This window comes from Mytilus californianus, unplaced genomic scaffold (genome assembly GCF_021869535.1).
Source record: "Mytilus californianus isolate M0D057914Y unplaced genomic scaffold, xbMytCali1.0.p SCAF_15, whole genome shotgun sequence".
In the NCBI taxonomy this organism is placed as follows: domain Eukaryota; kingdom Metazoa; phylum Mollusca; class Bivalvia; order Mytilida; family Mytilidae; genus Mytilus; species Mytilus californianus.
The window spans coordinates 6,206,349-6,223,715 of NW_026262637.1; the positions used below are offsets into that span (position 1 = coordinate 6,206,349).

At 32.4% G+C, this 17,367-nt stretch overlaps 1 protein-coding gene across 10 annotated transcripts in view; it reads right to left on the bottom strand.

Annotated features, from left to right (window-relative positions):
- Window positions 1-640: 640 nt before the first annotated feature.
- LOC127725278 (perlucin-like protein) overlaps window positions 641-17,367 on the bottom strand; it is a 216,163-nt gene continuing 199,436 nt past the window's right edge. For 4 of the 10 annotated variants that reach the window (XM_052232155.1, XM_052232171.1, XM_052232170.1 and 1 more), the window contains 4 exons: window positions 4,019-4,092; window positions 3,724-3,811; window positions 1,069-1,278; window positions 641-746 (listed from right to left, as the gene is read on the bottom strand). In XM_052232155.1, the coding sequence (XP_052088115.1) occupies window positions 739-746; window positions 1,069-1,278; window positions 3,724-3,811; window positions 4,019-4,092 (380 nt within the window). In that variant the 3' untranslated portion in view covers window positions 641-738. Of the gene's footprint in view, window positions 747-1,068; window positions 1,279-3,723; window positions 3,812-4,018; window positions 4,093-4,954; window positions 5,235-6,500; window positions 6,536-17,367 lie in introns of those variants that run through there. The other 6 variants (XM_052232173.1, XM_052232174.1, XR_007992899.1 and 3 more) reach the window with 4 other exon arrangements.

Genomic DNA, 17,367 nt, shown 5'->3' on the forward strand with positions numbered 1-17,367 from the left:
CCACACACATAACAATAAATACACAAATGAAAAGTAAAAGAGTTCACCATATTCCTTTTTATCAATAGACAAGACTTAGTTTTCACACGAGATGTCATGTTCTAAAGACAAGTTTTTACTTCAATAAACAGACACTCCAAAGGATATTTTATCAACAAAAACTTCCTTTATAAAAAAGCTATGCTATATTCAAGACAATAACGAAATTGGAAACTTTCAGCCTAGTGTTTAATGAACCAACCCTCCTCCTATTTATTCTCAATCAGTAAATCACAAAAGGTAGATAGCAGAATTACATTAACTTCTATGGAAGGTTTTGACATCTTTGTCATTTGGTCTTTGGCGATAGTTGTCCTATCGACAAATATACCACACCTACTTATTAATATCCCTAATATCGACTCTACAACAGATGTTAAAAAAACAAGTTAAAAAGATACTAAAAATGAATGATGAAAATTGCAATAACTGAATCAAGCTCAGAGTACTCCATCTGCTGATATGGAATTTATGCAGTCTTAAGATCTTGTATACCAAAACGAAACATGAGTAAAGAATTATTTCAAAACCGTAAAATAATTAACTAAAACATTCCCGTTGTGTTTGATATTGCAATGTATATATTTGAATAAGATTTGCAAAGAGAAGACTATATTTTTTATTCTCCTTTTATTCATCATTTATAGCAGTGTCCTTTTATGTTGTCTATGTTCAAGTGTTTTCACTTCAGTGGATCATTTAAAAACCTGAAAAGGAAACAACAACGAAATATTAAGCGAACATATTTTATTCATTTTAAATTTATTATACCAAATAAAATTTAAAACTAATAACATAATTATGAATGCAAAAGTAATGTGAATAGTGCAAAAATTGAAAATACATACAGGCATGATACAGGCATTATACAAAAGGTGAATCGATTTCTTAAGTTTGTATTTTAAGTCCTTTCCCCTTATCAACACGATTACGTATAGACTTCATGCATGAGTAGTCAATAAAAGAAAAGGGGTAAAATTGATTGTTGATTACATTAAAAAAACACATTTTTTTAAAAACATAACTTACAGAAATTGCTTTCACAGATGTAGTTTGTCTTAGTATGGCAATCGGTTTCATACCAGTCTGTTCTACTACCATGTAACAGCACACAATTACTGGCAGTGCCCTTGGAACCGTATCCAGGATGCCATGCTGTAAACCCAGCTTTCAACTGGTCATACGTCCAGCGCCATTCTCCTTCTTTAAGATCTATTAGTCCAATCCAATAATAAAAGCCTGCAAGTTAAAATGTAGCATATCTAATTGTTTGAATTATAAATGTAATGACTTAGTTCCGTTTGTACTAAAAGAAATTAAGACGGTAGACAAAGCTGTTGCTAAGTAAATATAGTACTCTCAACGACAAAAATATCAGGTATCACTTTCTATCGTGGTTGCAGGAAATTATTTTGTATATTAAATTGAGTATAAATATTATAACCTTGGATGTTAGCATTATCCTTTGTTGTTAAACTTAACAGTGAAATGTACTGCAGTCTTATACTAGTAATCAATTTGTATTGCAACGATTCAAGGTAGAAAACGTTTGTAAACATTATATGAAAACATACATAAATAAAAAAAATGAAAGGGAATAAATACAAGTGTATGTATTTTATCTATAAATCGGAATAAAAATATATTTCACCAATAAACTATTTGTTTTACATATTGGCTATCTTGGAGTTCCTTATCATCCTGAGAACAACACATTTTCTCTAATTTTTGAAGAGATATGTTTGTATAGCATATAATTCAGGTAATAAGCGCGGAATACCTGCTCTTAATATGTCTTCATAAACATAAATAATCGACTGTAGAGATTAAAATGTAAACATCATTATCCAGGCCAAGGGCAATTACAATAAGTATAGTATTTGGTCGGTTAATATGAACAAATAACCTTAATCTTTGCATATAACATATCTCTGAGGTTTAATTGTCTAACGAGGTACACATATGGAATATTGGCTAGTTTCGGGACATTTTTGATCTTCTTTATTAGAATCCCCATATATATATATATATACAACTTAAAATCAATTTAAATAAAATATACAATTTTTTGTGTGAGGCTTAGTAACTAGGATAGGGCGAGGTTTTCCGAGCCTTCGACTTTTTCGCATCGAACGAAAAAAGTTGATATTTTTTCTGACCCTAACCTAATAATATCTTTTTACGGCAGCCTAAGATCTCTAGAAAAAAATAGGCAGTAAAGTGTTGATAAAAACATTATTTATTTTCCCTCCCTATATGAGCCTCTGATTAGAACAGATGATGTAAATGCACAAATATCACCAGAAGAGGTATCGACACACTGGTAGTAATTACATTAACGGTACATGTAGTAAATTAAATTTCCCGCGTTTCATAAAAGAGGGACGAAAGATACCAGAGGGACAGTCAAACTCATAGATCGAAAACAAACTGACAACGCCATGGCCAAAAATAAAAAGACAAACAGACAAAATAGTCACAATAAATATATTTTCATGTGTGGGAAAATATTTTGAAAGCCTTCACTTTCTACTCAAAAGTCGTACTGTCAAGTTTCTTTTTACATATTTAAGATATGTAATATTTTAGTTTTAATTCATATTTTTTACATATGATCATGTATTTTGAATAATTATACATTTTTTAATACTGTCCAAAGTATACATCCTGCGACGGTCTTCCGAGCGTTGGGTTTTGGACACAGGTTTTCAACTGTTTTCCACTACAAATTCAGTTTTTAATGTAGTTTGACCGAGTTAACTATGATAGAGATTTTTCCATTATTTGGTATTAAACTTAGATAGAGTATACTAACATTTCATCATTTATATTTGCAATGATTCTCATTTTGTCCTTTTTGGTTTATCAGCTCTTCAATATTTATATTAGGTTTTGGATTTTCAAATAGTTTGGCCTCGCGCATCACTTGTTGTCACTAAAAGGGTTTGAAAAGGGATTTCAAAAAGCATTACTTAAATGTCATAAAAATATGTAAAAACTAATAGACAAACACATAAACCTTAAAACTGAGAAAAACAGTCCCTGACAAAAACTGAGGGAGAAGGGCAATCGTATTGCAATCATCGTGTCGCTCCTAACAGATAAAAATTCCGACGACAAGTCGCATTCCATTGAATATCATAATCGAGGTAAGTAGGACTGAATAATGGCCACGACAAATTAAACATGTTCGTTAGTAGTTATGACAACATAGATATTAAATAACGGCCAACCAAGTAAAGATGGTGTCCTTGAAATATTAATAGAGATGTCGTCAACAAATGTTCAGTTAAAACATGGTTTATTATTCAAAAGGGCAAACACTTCACCATTGACACAATTGTTTCAGTGGCTTATTTGGAAACAGGGATCCTCTAATCTTGAACATCTTATCGCTTTTGAGTGAAGATATTGGCAATTACCGTCAATGGTAAATTGAAGGACATAAACAGTTGGTATACTAATATTGTAGGCAAAGTTTGACATATTTGCTCTCGTTACGATCCGATAAAAAAAGCTCTACAACCCGATTTCTATCCAGATTCTAAAACTCGTACGAATAAAAACTTTGTATTTTCCGAAAATGTGAATATATTTACCAGACTAACCTCTGGCATGTACGTGTTATTTTACCTTAACTGAAAATTAGAGGCTTCCAATTATGACACCAGGTAAAATACTAACTTTTATTTGCTCTGTTTGCCTCAATGTTGTTGTTTTCGTTTTTGTCATCAATTTTGACAATATATCCTCCAATTTCTCTACATTTCCTCTGTTCAAGAAAAAATGTTTATCAAATATTGATTAAGGCATTTCACAAATTATATGAATTGAAATGTATATTACTCATTTATTTAAACCTATTGTAAACTGCTTTGTTTTTTCAATCTATTGATATCGATTGTTCTTTGTAGAGGAATGAACGAGACCTTAATCTTGTGTTATGAAAAATAACGAATTATTCCTGTTATTTACTCACTTCAGCCGTAAACCAGTCTGCTTTTTCGGAACTGTAATAGTAACAATGACCGTTATATTTGTGCCATTTTGTTTCTGAAATTATTCCAAACATACATCTAGTTCATATGTAGTGATTGATAAACATATAACCGACCGTGGATGAAGTTTCGTCACCTTGGTTAAACATTCAAAGTAAATGTGTAAAAATCAAAGATACCAAAAAGGGAGGGGGCAAAAAAATAAAAGTAGATGAAATTTTTAACACTTGATTACAAATTTATTGCACTAAAGCTGTTAACAACACCTTACTGCTACAGCTTCAACGGTAAGGTACCTGTAATATCTATAAGAACAGGGATCTCATTATAATTATGGAGGGAAGCCGCGAAGTATCATATCAACTGATAGATTTAAATTCTAAATGCTAGTGTTGGAGTGTTATTGGAATATTTTCTTCGAATAACAAAGTTCGCAATGGGATAATTTGAAGTTGTCTCTCTTGCATGAAAGCTTTATTCTCAACCGAATCTCATTGCCAATTGTTTGATATCAGTCAAGATATGAACCAGGACTACTGTTAGCGATTTTACTTTATTTGTAACATTTAGGTCATGATAGTCAATTTAAAAACAAATGGTTATTTCTGGCATTCTGTCTTGTGTCCTTTGAAATAGTTGGAAAATCTGGACAAATTATCGTTTGCCTCTTATAAAAATAAAAAAAAAATAACGTGACTTTGTAAGAACAAATAAGCATATTCGTGGATTGTAAATGAAGGAAGTCACTTCCATTCAAAAGGATCTTTTTCTTCTTTATAACTATTGCAATTTAAAAATTAGTTCGTTCATTCCTATCAATTTGTCTATGGACATACAATCAAGACAGGGTTCTACCTTAGTCAAAGAATAAAATACATATTGTTGCACTTTTTTATGCTTTTCTTACATATACTAACTTCGAAAATCTTTTCCAAGGACTTTAAAATCAGTGTCAAGTTTCTTTATCTTTTGTCCCATAGTGTTAAGAGTTTCTTTGAACATGTCTAGTGTCTTTTTATTGTCGTTTTCAAGTTTGTTGAGAACTTTTCCGATATTTTCCTGTACATCTGTCAAGCTTTCCTTGATTTGTCAAAGTCTTCCTTAGACTCATTAGAAAGACAGGTTTGACCAGAAGCATACTTGATGACCACAATCAGCAAAGTAAACTGGACTACAAACAGCATACTGTAGAACAAACTACAAAGGAATATCATCATTTAATGTGTATCTGGTTTTATTTCAACAAGTTTATGCACTCATCATTATTTATATATTCATGCATTCAATGTCTATAGAGTACAAACTGATGGCAAGACTTAGTTTATAACCATTAGCACCAGGAATGTCACGTAGCTTGCTTTCGTTTCCTATTATAGCGTCAACTTAATTATATCACATTTCTAAAAAGACATATAGAAGTGTGATAGCAATATAAACATAAAGACGATTTGGAAATACGCTAGCCAGATAGCAACCCAACGACACAAATAACCAAAATAAAGTAAGGTGTGTATATAATTTGTCAAGCACTTCACTATTTTAAATCAATAAGGTTTTAAGAAAAAAACTCATCAATGATACCAGGCTTTAAACTTTGTACGCAAGACGCGAGTTTAGTCTACAAAAGACTCATCAGAGAAAAAGCCAAAAAGTGCGAAGTTTAAAGGCATTGAGAGCCAACAATTCCGATAGGTTTTGCCAAATATAGCTACGGTAAACTACTCCTTGGTTAGAAAATCCTTAGTACTTCAAACAACTCGCTGTTTTGTAAATAGTTAATTTACATTGAACAAAGTCATTCAAAGATCTGCTATCAGAATGAATGTTTCTAAATAACAAAAATAAGATAAAACGTTAGAAAAAAATGTGTTTTCGGACAGGTATATTCTGCATATATTGCGGGGTTAAAAAAATAGCAAACCCTCTCCATTTTATTTTTGATCAGTTGATTAACAACGGTTACATAAAACATGCAATAAAAAGCAATAACAAGAAATCCGTTACTTCTCAAATAACACAGTAACAACTAACAAAAACTACCAGGAAAAATAATAGCTAATAATATAAAACCCTACCAAAATATGTTGCATTTCCCGGAGACAATAACAATATCTAGAAAAAAATAATCATAAACGTTTCTTCAATGAGCTTTAAACTTTTCCTTTGTTTCGCGAATAAAAAGATACCTGCATATTTTTCTAACGGAAATTACTAATTTGATTTATTATTGGCGGGAGAATGATATTACATCAAAATAATCCATTCCTTAAACTAAAATAAAGTAAAACCAATATAATATTTCTTTGATATTATATGTTCATTTAAATATTTACCCTTTTGATAAAGAATAAATAAGTATTGCACCAAAAACAATCAAGTTTTATTTCCAGTTTAATAAATATTTCTTATAAAAATACTATAAATATATTAATTTTTTAATGAATTGTATTGCAAAACTCTTACCGTTTGGTTTCTTGATCTAAAATCCTCTGATTTCAGAATGTTTTTGAAAATAAACCATATCTCAATATATAATACTAAACTACGCATTTCAACATAAGTACGACAGCTGAGACACGCTATTGCTAACCTTTACATAGGAGGAAGATATTTGTTTTACGTTTAAAGTATCATATTATAAAATTTGGTACTAACCTTTTATACTGTTGTGAATAAAACGAAAAGGACAAGAATTGGTTATACATACCTCAACAAACAAAAGACATGGAAACGTACAATATGTTAAGCTGTAAGTCTAACAAAGTTAGTAATCTGATTACAGTAGTTGTCGTCTGTTTATGTAGTTCATACATGTTTCTCGTTTCTCGTTTTTATATAGATTAGACCGTTGGTTTTTCCGTTTGAATGGTTTTACACTAGTAATTTTTTGGGGCCCTTTATAGCTTGCTGTTCGGTGTGAGCCAATGCTCCGTGTTGAAGGCCGTACCTTGACCTATAATGGTTTACTTTTATAAATTGTAACTTGGATGGAGAGTTGTCTCATTGGCACTCATACCACATCTTCCTACATCTATTATGAGTAAATTAAACAGAGAATAAAACGTTATACTATCATTCAAAACGATTATTGCAGCTTCCTTATTTTGATACTTGTTGTATGTTGAATAATTATTTAAATGCAAATTATAGTGAGTTGATACCCTTCTATAATTGATATAATGCATCATTTATATAAAAGTTCAATAGAAGGCAATAGTTTTACGTAGGAATGAAAAATAATACATTTTCCAATCATATTTTAATTGCATCAAATGACTCTTTGATATATGTACACTATAAAATATAATATTGTACGGAGAGGTTTTGTATAATTTCAAACGAAATATCGAAACTATGTTGGCACTTTATTTATATATCTTTCCCTCTGCGGATTTGGATTATATGTAAGAGAAAAGCGCTAAAGACAGTTCTTAGTCGGTTAAACTTTGTTTGTAATACTGTATTAATTTCAGTAGTATAGAATTCTTATTGATACATACTTAATAAATCATAAGTATTTTGTTTTTCTTCCTTTGGCAGTCGAAGCAATTGTTATACAAGGCTTTTGCTTCATGAATACTTCTAATTGAATTATACTCAAATAAAAACAAATACAACTAACAAATGGTGTGAGTCCTGGTGCTATGCAAAAGAATTTAAGCTGCTCTCATTCCACCATTGGCACCCGTCGAGATGCCCAATAACGCCAATATGTACAAAAATGACCATTAACCCTTTCATGCAGCATAACAATACCGCATACTTAGTTATAAAGATACTCGACATGATAAAATGTAAAATTTGAAACCATTTAAACAAACTTCATGATTAATGTTCAACAATAAACGAAAAACGAATATGATATATAAATATGCTGTATTTAGACCCCTCTAACAAGAAATTTGTTTTGCATGCACACGTATAAAAATTGCGGTTTTTATCCAACGCAATCATAGGTTTGAACGTTGTTTTCAATTTAGACTTGTTTATATTTTATCGTTTGGGCTTGTATTATATTTGCCTTCGGGTCTATATGATCCGTTCATCCTATTTTGACTCCTCAAAATTCAAGAGTCTATCCTAAATTGAGGTAACTTATGTGGCCTTCCAATAACCGTTTCGATTCCTAAAATCACTGAAGAGACATTAATTGTCGAAATCCGGATATGGTGTACAAAAAATCTTTGCACCTTTGTTTGCGGTATACCATCTTTGCCGCAAGTCTATTGTTTTCTGTTTGGTATTAAATTTATAGTAAAGATCCCTTAAATACACCTTGTGATCCGTTTATTTGGCAATCGCCAATGGCATTCAGGAGGATTTAAGAACATTTGTTGTTCGACCTGTTAGTCAAATGCGTTTTGTTAAAATATACTTTTTCACTTTTTTGGTCTTTTGGAAAATGTTGTTTGTGCTGTATTTAGACCCCTCTAACAAGAAATTTGTTTTGCATGCACACGTATAGAAATTGCATATTTTATCCAACGCAATCATAGGTTTGAACGTTGTTTTCAATTTAGACTTGTATATATATATATATATATATATATACAAGTCTAAATTGAAAACAACGTTATCCAACGCAATTTTTTATAAGTGTGCATGCAAAACAAATTTCTTGGTAGAGGGGTCTAAATACACCACAAACAACATTTTCCAAAAGACCAAAAAAAGTGAAAAAGTATATTTTAACAAAACGCATTTGACTAGCAGGTCGAACAACGGATGTTCTTAAATCCTGCTGACTGCCATTGGCGATTGCCAAAACAACGGATCACCAGATGTAACAAAAATAGATCTTAACTATTAATTTAATACCAAAGAGAAAACAATAAACTTGCGGAAAAGATGGTATACCACAAACAAAAGGTGCAAAAATTAGTACACCATATCCGGATTTCGACAATTAATGTCTCTTCAGAGATGTTAGGAATCGAAACGGTATTTGGAAGGCCATAAAATTTACCTCAATTTAGGATAGACTCTTGAATTTTGAAGAGTGGAAATAGGATGAGCGGATCATATAAACCCGAAGGCAAATATAATACAAGCCCAAACGAAAAAATATAAACAAGTCTAATTTGAAAACCACATTCAAACCTATGATTGCGTTGGATAAAAACCGCAATTTTCATACGTGTGCATGCAAAACAAATTTCTTAGTAGAGGGGTCTAAATACAGCACAAACAACATTTCCAAAAGACCAAAAAAGTGAAAAAGTATATTTTAACAAAACGCATTTGACTGGCAGGTCGAACAACGGAAGTTCTTAAACCCTGCTGACTGCCATTGGCGATTGCCAAATAAACGGATCACCAGATGTAACAAAAATAGATCTTAACTACTAATTTAATACCAACGAGAAAACAATAAACTTGCGGAAAAGATGGTATACCGCAAACAAAAGGTGCAAAAATTAGTACACCATATCCGGATTTCGACAATTAATGTCTCTTCGGTGATGTTATGAATCGAAACGGTATTTGGAAGGCCATACAATTTACCTCAATTTAGGATAGACTCTTGAATTTTGAAGAGTCGAAATAGGATGAACGGATCATATAAACCCGAAGGCAAATATAATACAAGCCCAAACGAAAAAATATAAACAAGTCTAAATTGAAAACAACATTCAAACCTATGATTGCGTTGGATAAAAACCGCAATTTTTATACGTGTGCATGCCAAACAAATTTCTTGGTAGAGGGGTCTAAATACAGCACAAACAACATTTTCCAAAAGACCAAAAAAAGTGAAAAAGTATATTTTAACAAAACATATTTGACTAGCAGGTCGAACAACGGATGTTCTTAAACCCTGATGACTGCCGTTGGCGATTGCCAAATAAACGGATCACCAGATGTAACAAAATAGATCTTAACTATTAATTTAACACCAAAGAGAAAACAATAAACATGCGGAAAAGATGGTATACCGCAAACAAAAGGTGCAAAAATTAGTACACCATATCCGGATTTCGACAATTAATGTCTCTTCAGTGATGTTATGAATCGAAACGGTATTTGGAAGGCCATATAATTTACCTCAATTTAGGATAGACTCTTGAATTTTGAAGAGTCGAAATAGGATGAACGGATCATATAAACCCGAAGGCAAATATAATACAAGCCCAAACGAAAAAATATAAACAAGTCTAAATTGAAAACTACGTTCAAACCTATGATTGCGTTGGATAAAAACCGCAATTTTTATACGTGTGCATGCAAAACAAATTTCTTGGTAGAGGGGTCTAAATACAGCACAAACAACATTTTCCAAAAGACCAAAAAAAGTGAAAAAGTATATTTTAACAAAACGCATTTGACTAGCAGGTCGATCAACGGAAGTTCTTAAACCCTGCTGATTGCCATTGGCGATTGCCAAATAAACGGATCACCAGATGTAACAAAATAGATCTTAACTATTAATTAAATACCAAAGAGAAAACAATAAACTTGCAGAAAAGATGGTATACCGCAAACTAAAGGTGCAAAAATTAGTACACCATATCATTCGTCTAAAATTTAGCCCAACAATCTTAGATATGCAAATTTGCGTTATCCGATTTTTGTTCTTCCCTTTGCAGCGGGATTCAAACCCTTGCTTCTGTGACATCATGGCAACCCAACCTGCTGTACAGAGCCTTAGACCAACCGAACATCTTGGCTATCCAAAAATTAGGCATTCGTTTTCCGCTTTTATCTAGCTTTTATACACAGTACATCATGTATAGTGAAATATATCCTAAATGTTTTATTTACTGTTTGTCTTGATGATAATATATTTTTTCGTTCTAGAAATGAATATCAAGAACAATGTTCAAATGTTACTACTGTAAAGAGGAGTCTGATCAAGCATATGCCATACTTGGTCACAAATAAAAAAAAGCACTATCACAGCTTCATTTCACTCAAAGAATTATACTTGTGAGGTTTACGCATGTTATATAGATATAAGATGATGTGGTATGAGTGCCAATGAAACAACTCTCCATCCAAGTCAAAATTTATAAAAGTAAACCATTATAGGTCAAAGTACGGTCTTCAACACGGAGCCTTGGCTCACATCGAACAGCAAGCTATAAAGGGCCCCAACAATTACTAGTGTAAAACCATTCAAACGGGAAAACCAACGGTCTAAACTATATAAAAAACGAGAAACGAGAAACACTTATGAACCACATCAACAAACAACAACTACTGAACATCAGATTCCTGACTTAGGACAGGTGCAAACAATTGCAGCGGGTTTAAACGTTTTAATGGTACCAAACATTCAACCATATCTGAAACAATAGTGTAACATCACAACATAGAAAGACACACTATAAAATATCAATTGAAATGGCTTAACTCAATCAAAAGACATATTAACGCCAGTGAACGTACACTGAACAAATAAATTTGATCTATGATACAAATTGAATGTAAATACAAAATAAATAAACTAAGGGAAGAATAATTAAAGTAACATGTTATACCGCTGTGAAATGTTAAACAATTTAAGAAAAACAATATGTCTGCTCTATGGTCGGGTTGTTGTCTCTTTGACACATTCCCCATTTCCATTCTCAATTTTATTGAACAAAAATATCAGCCATTTGCAATTACTTTAAACACAGGTAAATGAAAATAATTTTGTTGTTAGGTATACGTGTACAGTTCAAATGGAGAAAGGAAATATTTTTACAAAATAAATAATTGTGATGTTTATAATACGAAGAAATGAAAAATATAGTAATACCAAACACTTATCAAAGCTGGTATATAGACCAGATAAAACCCTGAAAAAGTAAACCTTAAATAACAAAAAAAAAACATTACAATTAGTATCAACAGGTCAAATACACAAGAAAGTACGATTTGAGAGTACTCGCAGTTACTGACAGCTAGTTAAAAGCAATAAACAATTAATAATAAAAAATCATGCATCAGAGACTAAAATCAACTAAAACACATCCCAGGGATTTAGTATTTTAAAGTCATGGACAGTCAAAGAAGACATGACTTGTGCAATGCCAAAAATAAATGTATCGACAGGAAAACGGATAGTTAGGAGTTAACCTCTTTATAGATCAAAATGAACGTTGGTTTTTTTATAAATCCCGTTTGAAAAGAATACAAATTTAGTTATGGTTTAGTTTGCTGATGACAAAATCGATATTAGTGCCAATGTAAACTATATTCAAATACCTAATTACAACAGTGGTACGATAACCTTTACAAATAATATAAAAAAGAAGATGTGGTATGATTGCCAATGAGACAACTTTCCACAACAGACCACATGACACCGAAAATTAACAACTACGAGTCATCGTACAGCCTTCAACAATGAGCAAAGCCCAAACCGCACAGTCATCTATGAAAGGCCCCGAAATGACAATGTAAAACAATTCAAACGAGAAAAATAACGGCCTAATTTATGTAAAAAAAATGAACGAAAAACAAATATGTAACACATAAACAAACGACAACCACTGAATAACAGGCTCCTGACTTGGGACAGGCACATACATACATAATGTGGCGGGGTTAAACATGTTAGCGGGATCCCAACCCTCCCCCTAAACTGGGACAGTGGTGTAACTGTACAACATAAGAACGAACTATAAAAATCAGTTGAAAGAGGCTTAACTCATCAGATGGGTAAAAATACAAATACTACAAATACAAGTGGACGTGGCCGGGTACTTGTACATCCAAACAACAAAAAGACACTAAGTACAGATCTGAGAGTACTCGCAGTTACTGACAGCTAGTTCAAAGCCACTAACATCTAATAAGAAAGATCATCCATCTAAGACTAAATTATCAATCCGTACACATCCAACATCCAATGGATTTAGTGTAAAGACGTCATAAACAGTCAGAGAAAAACATGATAATAAGTTTGTTTAAATGTTCGATGAGTTTACACGGATCACATAATGATTTTACGCGCTTTAAGTACAATATAACCATAAAATTTAGGATGTGAAGTTTTATACAGGTACAGCCAAATTTACTAATCAAATCTTTGTATCTATGAAAGAATTTAGTAAAAGTTTTAAGTAATTTATGGTAACGAAATCCCTGACTTAATAATTTACCAGTGATGCATTGATTACGTTCGTTAAAATCTATGACATCACTACACACACGGGCATACCGAACGAGTTGGGATATATAAACACCGTATGATGGAGCCAAAGGCACATCGCCGTCTAAAAAAGGAAAATTAACAATAGGGAATGAAAAATCGTCTCTTTTGTCGTAAATTTTAATATGGAGTTTCCCTTTAGAAATTGAAATGTCTAAATCTAGAAAAGGACAACTGCTGCTGTTTATGTTAGATTTAGTTAAAGTAAGTTCTTTTGGGTAAATTTCGATAGTATATTTAGAGAACTCTGGATTATTTAACGAAAAAATATCATCCAGATAACGGTAGGTATTGTTGAATGTATCAACCAAATGTAACAATGATGTGTCTCTACTGAGTTTGGTCATAAACTGAGATTCATAGCAATACAGGAATAAATCTGCTATTAAAGGGGCGCAGTTAGTGCCCATGGGAATACCTACTACCTGACGATACACTTTATCGCCGAAACGTAAATATATGTTATCTAGGAGAAAAATTTAAAGCTTCAATCATATCCTCACATTTCCAGTAAGTGTATCTAGCATACTTTCCTTTTTCGTCACAGAAAAAAGGCTTTAAACGAGTTACAGCAAATAAATTTACAATGAGATGTTTCGAAAGACCATTTTATTAAATATAAAAAAAATTCTTTATTAGATTGTGTGGAAGTGTAGTGTAGAGAGTAGAAAAATCATACCTGTCAACAGAACCAAAAGGACCATCAAAAGCATGTATTTTGTCTAAAACCTCTAAAGAATTTTTAACACCCCAAAAATAATTAATACCATTATTTTCATAAGCTTTATTACCAGAGTTAATAACCAGTTCTTTGATAATAGTAAGGGAGGTAACAAGAAGCACTGACATATTAGTAGTAGAACACTTACAAGATGCGGTGATGAAACGGAATTTAAATGGTTTTTTGTGTAATTTCGGTAACCAGTACATGGTAGGGACTTTCAAATGTTCGGAAGAGGCTTTAAGCTGGGTAGTGGCAGTGATATGCTTGTTAACGATTTGACTCTCAGTGGTGCGTACGGACCTGAATGTAGAGGAATTGATAACTTCGTTTTGAAGAACTTCCGTGTAGTATATACGTCATACCACCACTACATTATTGGCTGCCTTGTCTGCCGGTACGAACAAAAACCGCTCTGCGAGTACTTGGAGTTTATTTTTCATTCTAGAAATGGGAATATCATGGACCCTATTATTAATTTCAGAATTGTTTTCAAAATGAGATATTCGAATATTAACAACGACACTGTTTCCAATCTATTATGTATGGAGGACGGTATTTCGGTCCTTTCTTTAGAAAAGTTTTGACCTCACGGTCTTCGACGATGTTTAGGTCTCCTGTAATAACATGAACATAAGGAACATATCTAAAACTAGATGTTTCACAGTCTCAAGTGGAAGGAACATTATTTTCTATATTGACGTCTGATGTAACTGACGTATAATTAAAAATCAAACTTCTGCTCGTTTTTTTTATAAGAATACGAAATAATGGGTGGTTCTATATTATCAAAATATGGAGGTATTTGGCTATAGACGGAAGAGTCAATGAATATGCTAGATAAGTTGATAAAATCAATACCTCTATTTATATTTTTTAATTTAAGAAAATGTCGTTTATGATTTTCAGTTTTATCGATACTAGGAAACAGCCTGTGATGACAAAAGGCTGTAATAATACGGGTGTATTCATAAAACGGGGTAAAAAAGAAATTTTATCACACTCCAGAAAAATAGCATATAATTTACTTATTGGTATCTGACCCAGTTTGCATAATACTTGATGTCTGCCATTATTTTTTGTTATAGATAACAGATCAGCAAGTATATAATTTATACGATTTTTTTATACGTTGATTACGGTTTTTGCGTTTACCATGAGACCTATTATTTCTAAGTCGTTTATCAACAATATTAATGACATTGATAGAAGTTTTAGATATGTTCCCCTGTCCTAATATTTTGTCATTGAGACCGAGAGGATAAGCTGTTTGAAGTCTTTTATCCAAAATAATTCGCGAACTTCACGTGATTTTTCAAATTGCTTGTGTGATTCTCCTGGTTGTTTCTGAACGGTTTCAAGGGGTCGGAATTTTATAAATTTAAGATTGAGATTATGCTTATCTAAATGTTGATATACCAAACTTTTTAATTTTTTGGGTCTACGAAAGCGGTAAAGGTGTTCTTGATTTCTTTTGTAATACTGTCGTCCCGTCTGTCCCACATATTGAATACCACACTTAGGTTGGGTTCAACTTACCACATATATCAGGTTTTGAGTTTTTCAGGTAATATCACAGGAAAAGGAGGAAGAAAAAGTTCTCCCGTTCACTGTTGACCTTACAGTATTTTGAGGTTAATCTAAAACAGGTTAGTCATTTTTTGGCATTGCACGGGAAAATGTGTGGATATCCACGTGCATTTTTGTTAAACAATCTGGCTGTAGTGGCATTACAAATACGTTTATTTAAGCACGTGGATAACCTAGAAGTTGTGTTGTTAATAATTATCTTTCCATTCCGTAAAATCTTGATTATTAAATAGGGGTATAGGAACAATAAAAAAGACCGGAGACTGCAACATTGAATGAGGGTCACACTTACGGAATAGGAAATAATAAGCAAAGCAGTAAAAGAACTCTTACAAAAACTGTTATAAAAGGCCCGACGTAAAGACTAAAGTATTACAAAACTGACATATATAACAAACGCAGGGCAAAAACAGAGATTGTAAGAAATCTTAGTAAAACCATAGCAGGGGGCAATAATAAAAATAGCAGGCGTGGATGAGTATTTATACATCCAAAGCTTGTTTAGATTAACTTCTGTTTAAAGGTGATACTTACAAAGTTTGCTCAAAGAAAAAGAAGATGTGTCATGACTGCCAATGCGACAACTATATCAACCAGACCATATGACATAGATCTAAGCAACTTACAAATATAAAAAGGTCACCATAAGGCCTTCAACAATAAGCAAAGCCAATACCGTATAGTAAGCTATAAAATATAAAAGAATTCGAAACAGAAAAACGGCCTGTTTATGAACAAATCATATATGATAGACAGCAACCAACGACAACAACTGAATTACAGGTTCCCGACACATATGGAATGTGGTGGGTTTAAACAGTCTCATCCCCCTAACCTGGGTCATTGGTGTAACACGACAACATAAAAACAAACTGTAAAAATCAGTTGAAATAGTCTTAACTCATCAGATCGACACAAGGCACAAAAAATACTTATCAGGAAGACTAAGGACACAAAGTACTGATCTTAGCGTACTCACATTTACGGAAAGCTAGTTCAAAATAAATTACAACAAATAAATAAATCATGGTTCCCAGACTAAAATATCAATCAGTTCACAATCAATGGATTTCATGTAAAGACGTCACAAACAATCTGCGAAAAACGTGACACTGTGCAATGCATGCTAAAATAAAAGTATCGATGGGATGTATGACCGTAAGTGCTCATTACTGTATAGGAATACATATTTTGTTATGTTTTAATTTTTCAATAAGAAAAATTACAGTTGGTACTGATGAAACCTATAATCAAAGATTTTTTTTAAAATGTTAAATTGATAACTGTTTAGGATGAGTTTATTCAATGGATCGACAAGTTTACATGGATTGTATCTAAATGTACAGGCTATATAAACAACATCACCGAAAATGAGGATGTAATATCCCGTTTGCAGTAGTTTTCTAGAGCCAAACTTCAAAACCAAATATGTGTACCTATGAAAGAATTCAGTAAAGCTGTTAAGGAATTTGTGATAATGAAATGGAGAATAGCGAAGGACTAGGGATATATATATAAACACCGTAAGATAGGTTCAAAGGACACCAACTTCTAAAAATAGAAAATTAATAAGAAACGAGAATTTATTCCTCTTGTCGTAAATTTTTGTTATTCAGTTTCCAGTGTGAACCCGAAATATCTAAATCAAGGAAAGTACAATTATTGCTGCTTATATTAGATTTACAAATTCATTTAAAGTTAGTTCCCTTGAGTGAGTTTTGGCAGTATATTTAGAAGCTTTTCATTCTGCAAGGTCGACCGTCTCTTTCATCCTGGACTGTGACGAAAGGGAGAAATTTGGACTGTCGCTGGAAAATGAAGACATGTTGGAGAGTATACGGAATCCCTCCGAGAGTTGTTCCAAGGGTTCTTTTTTA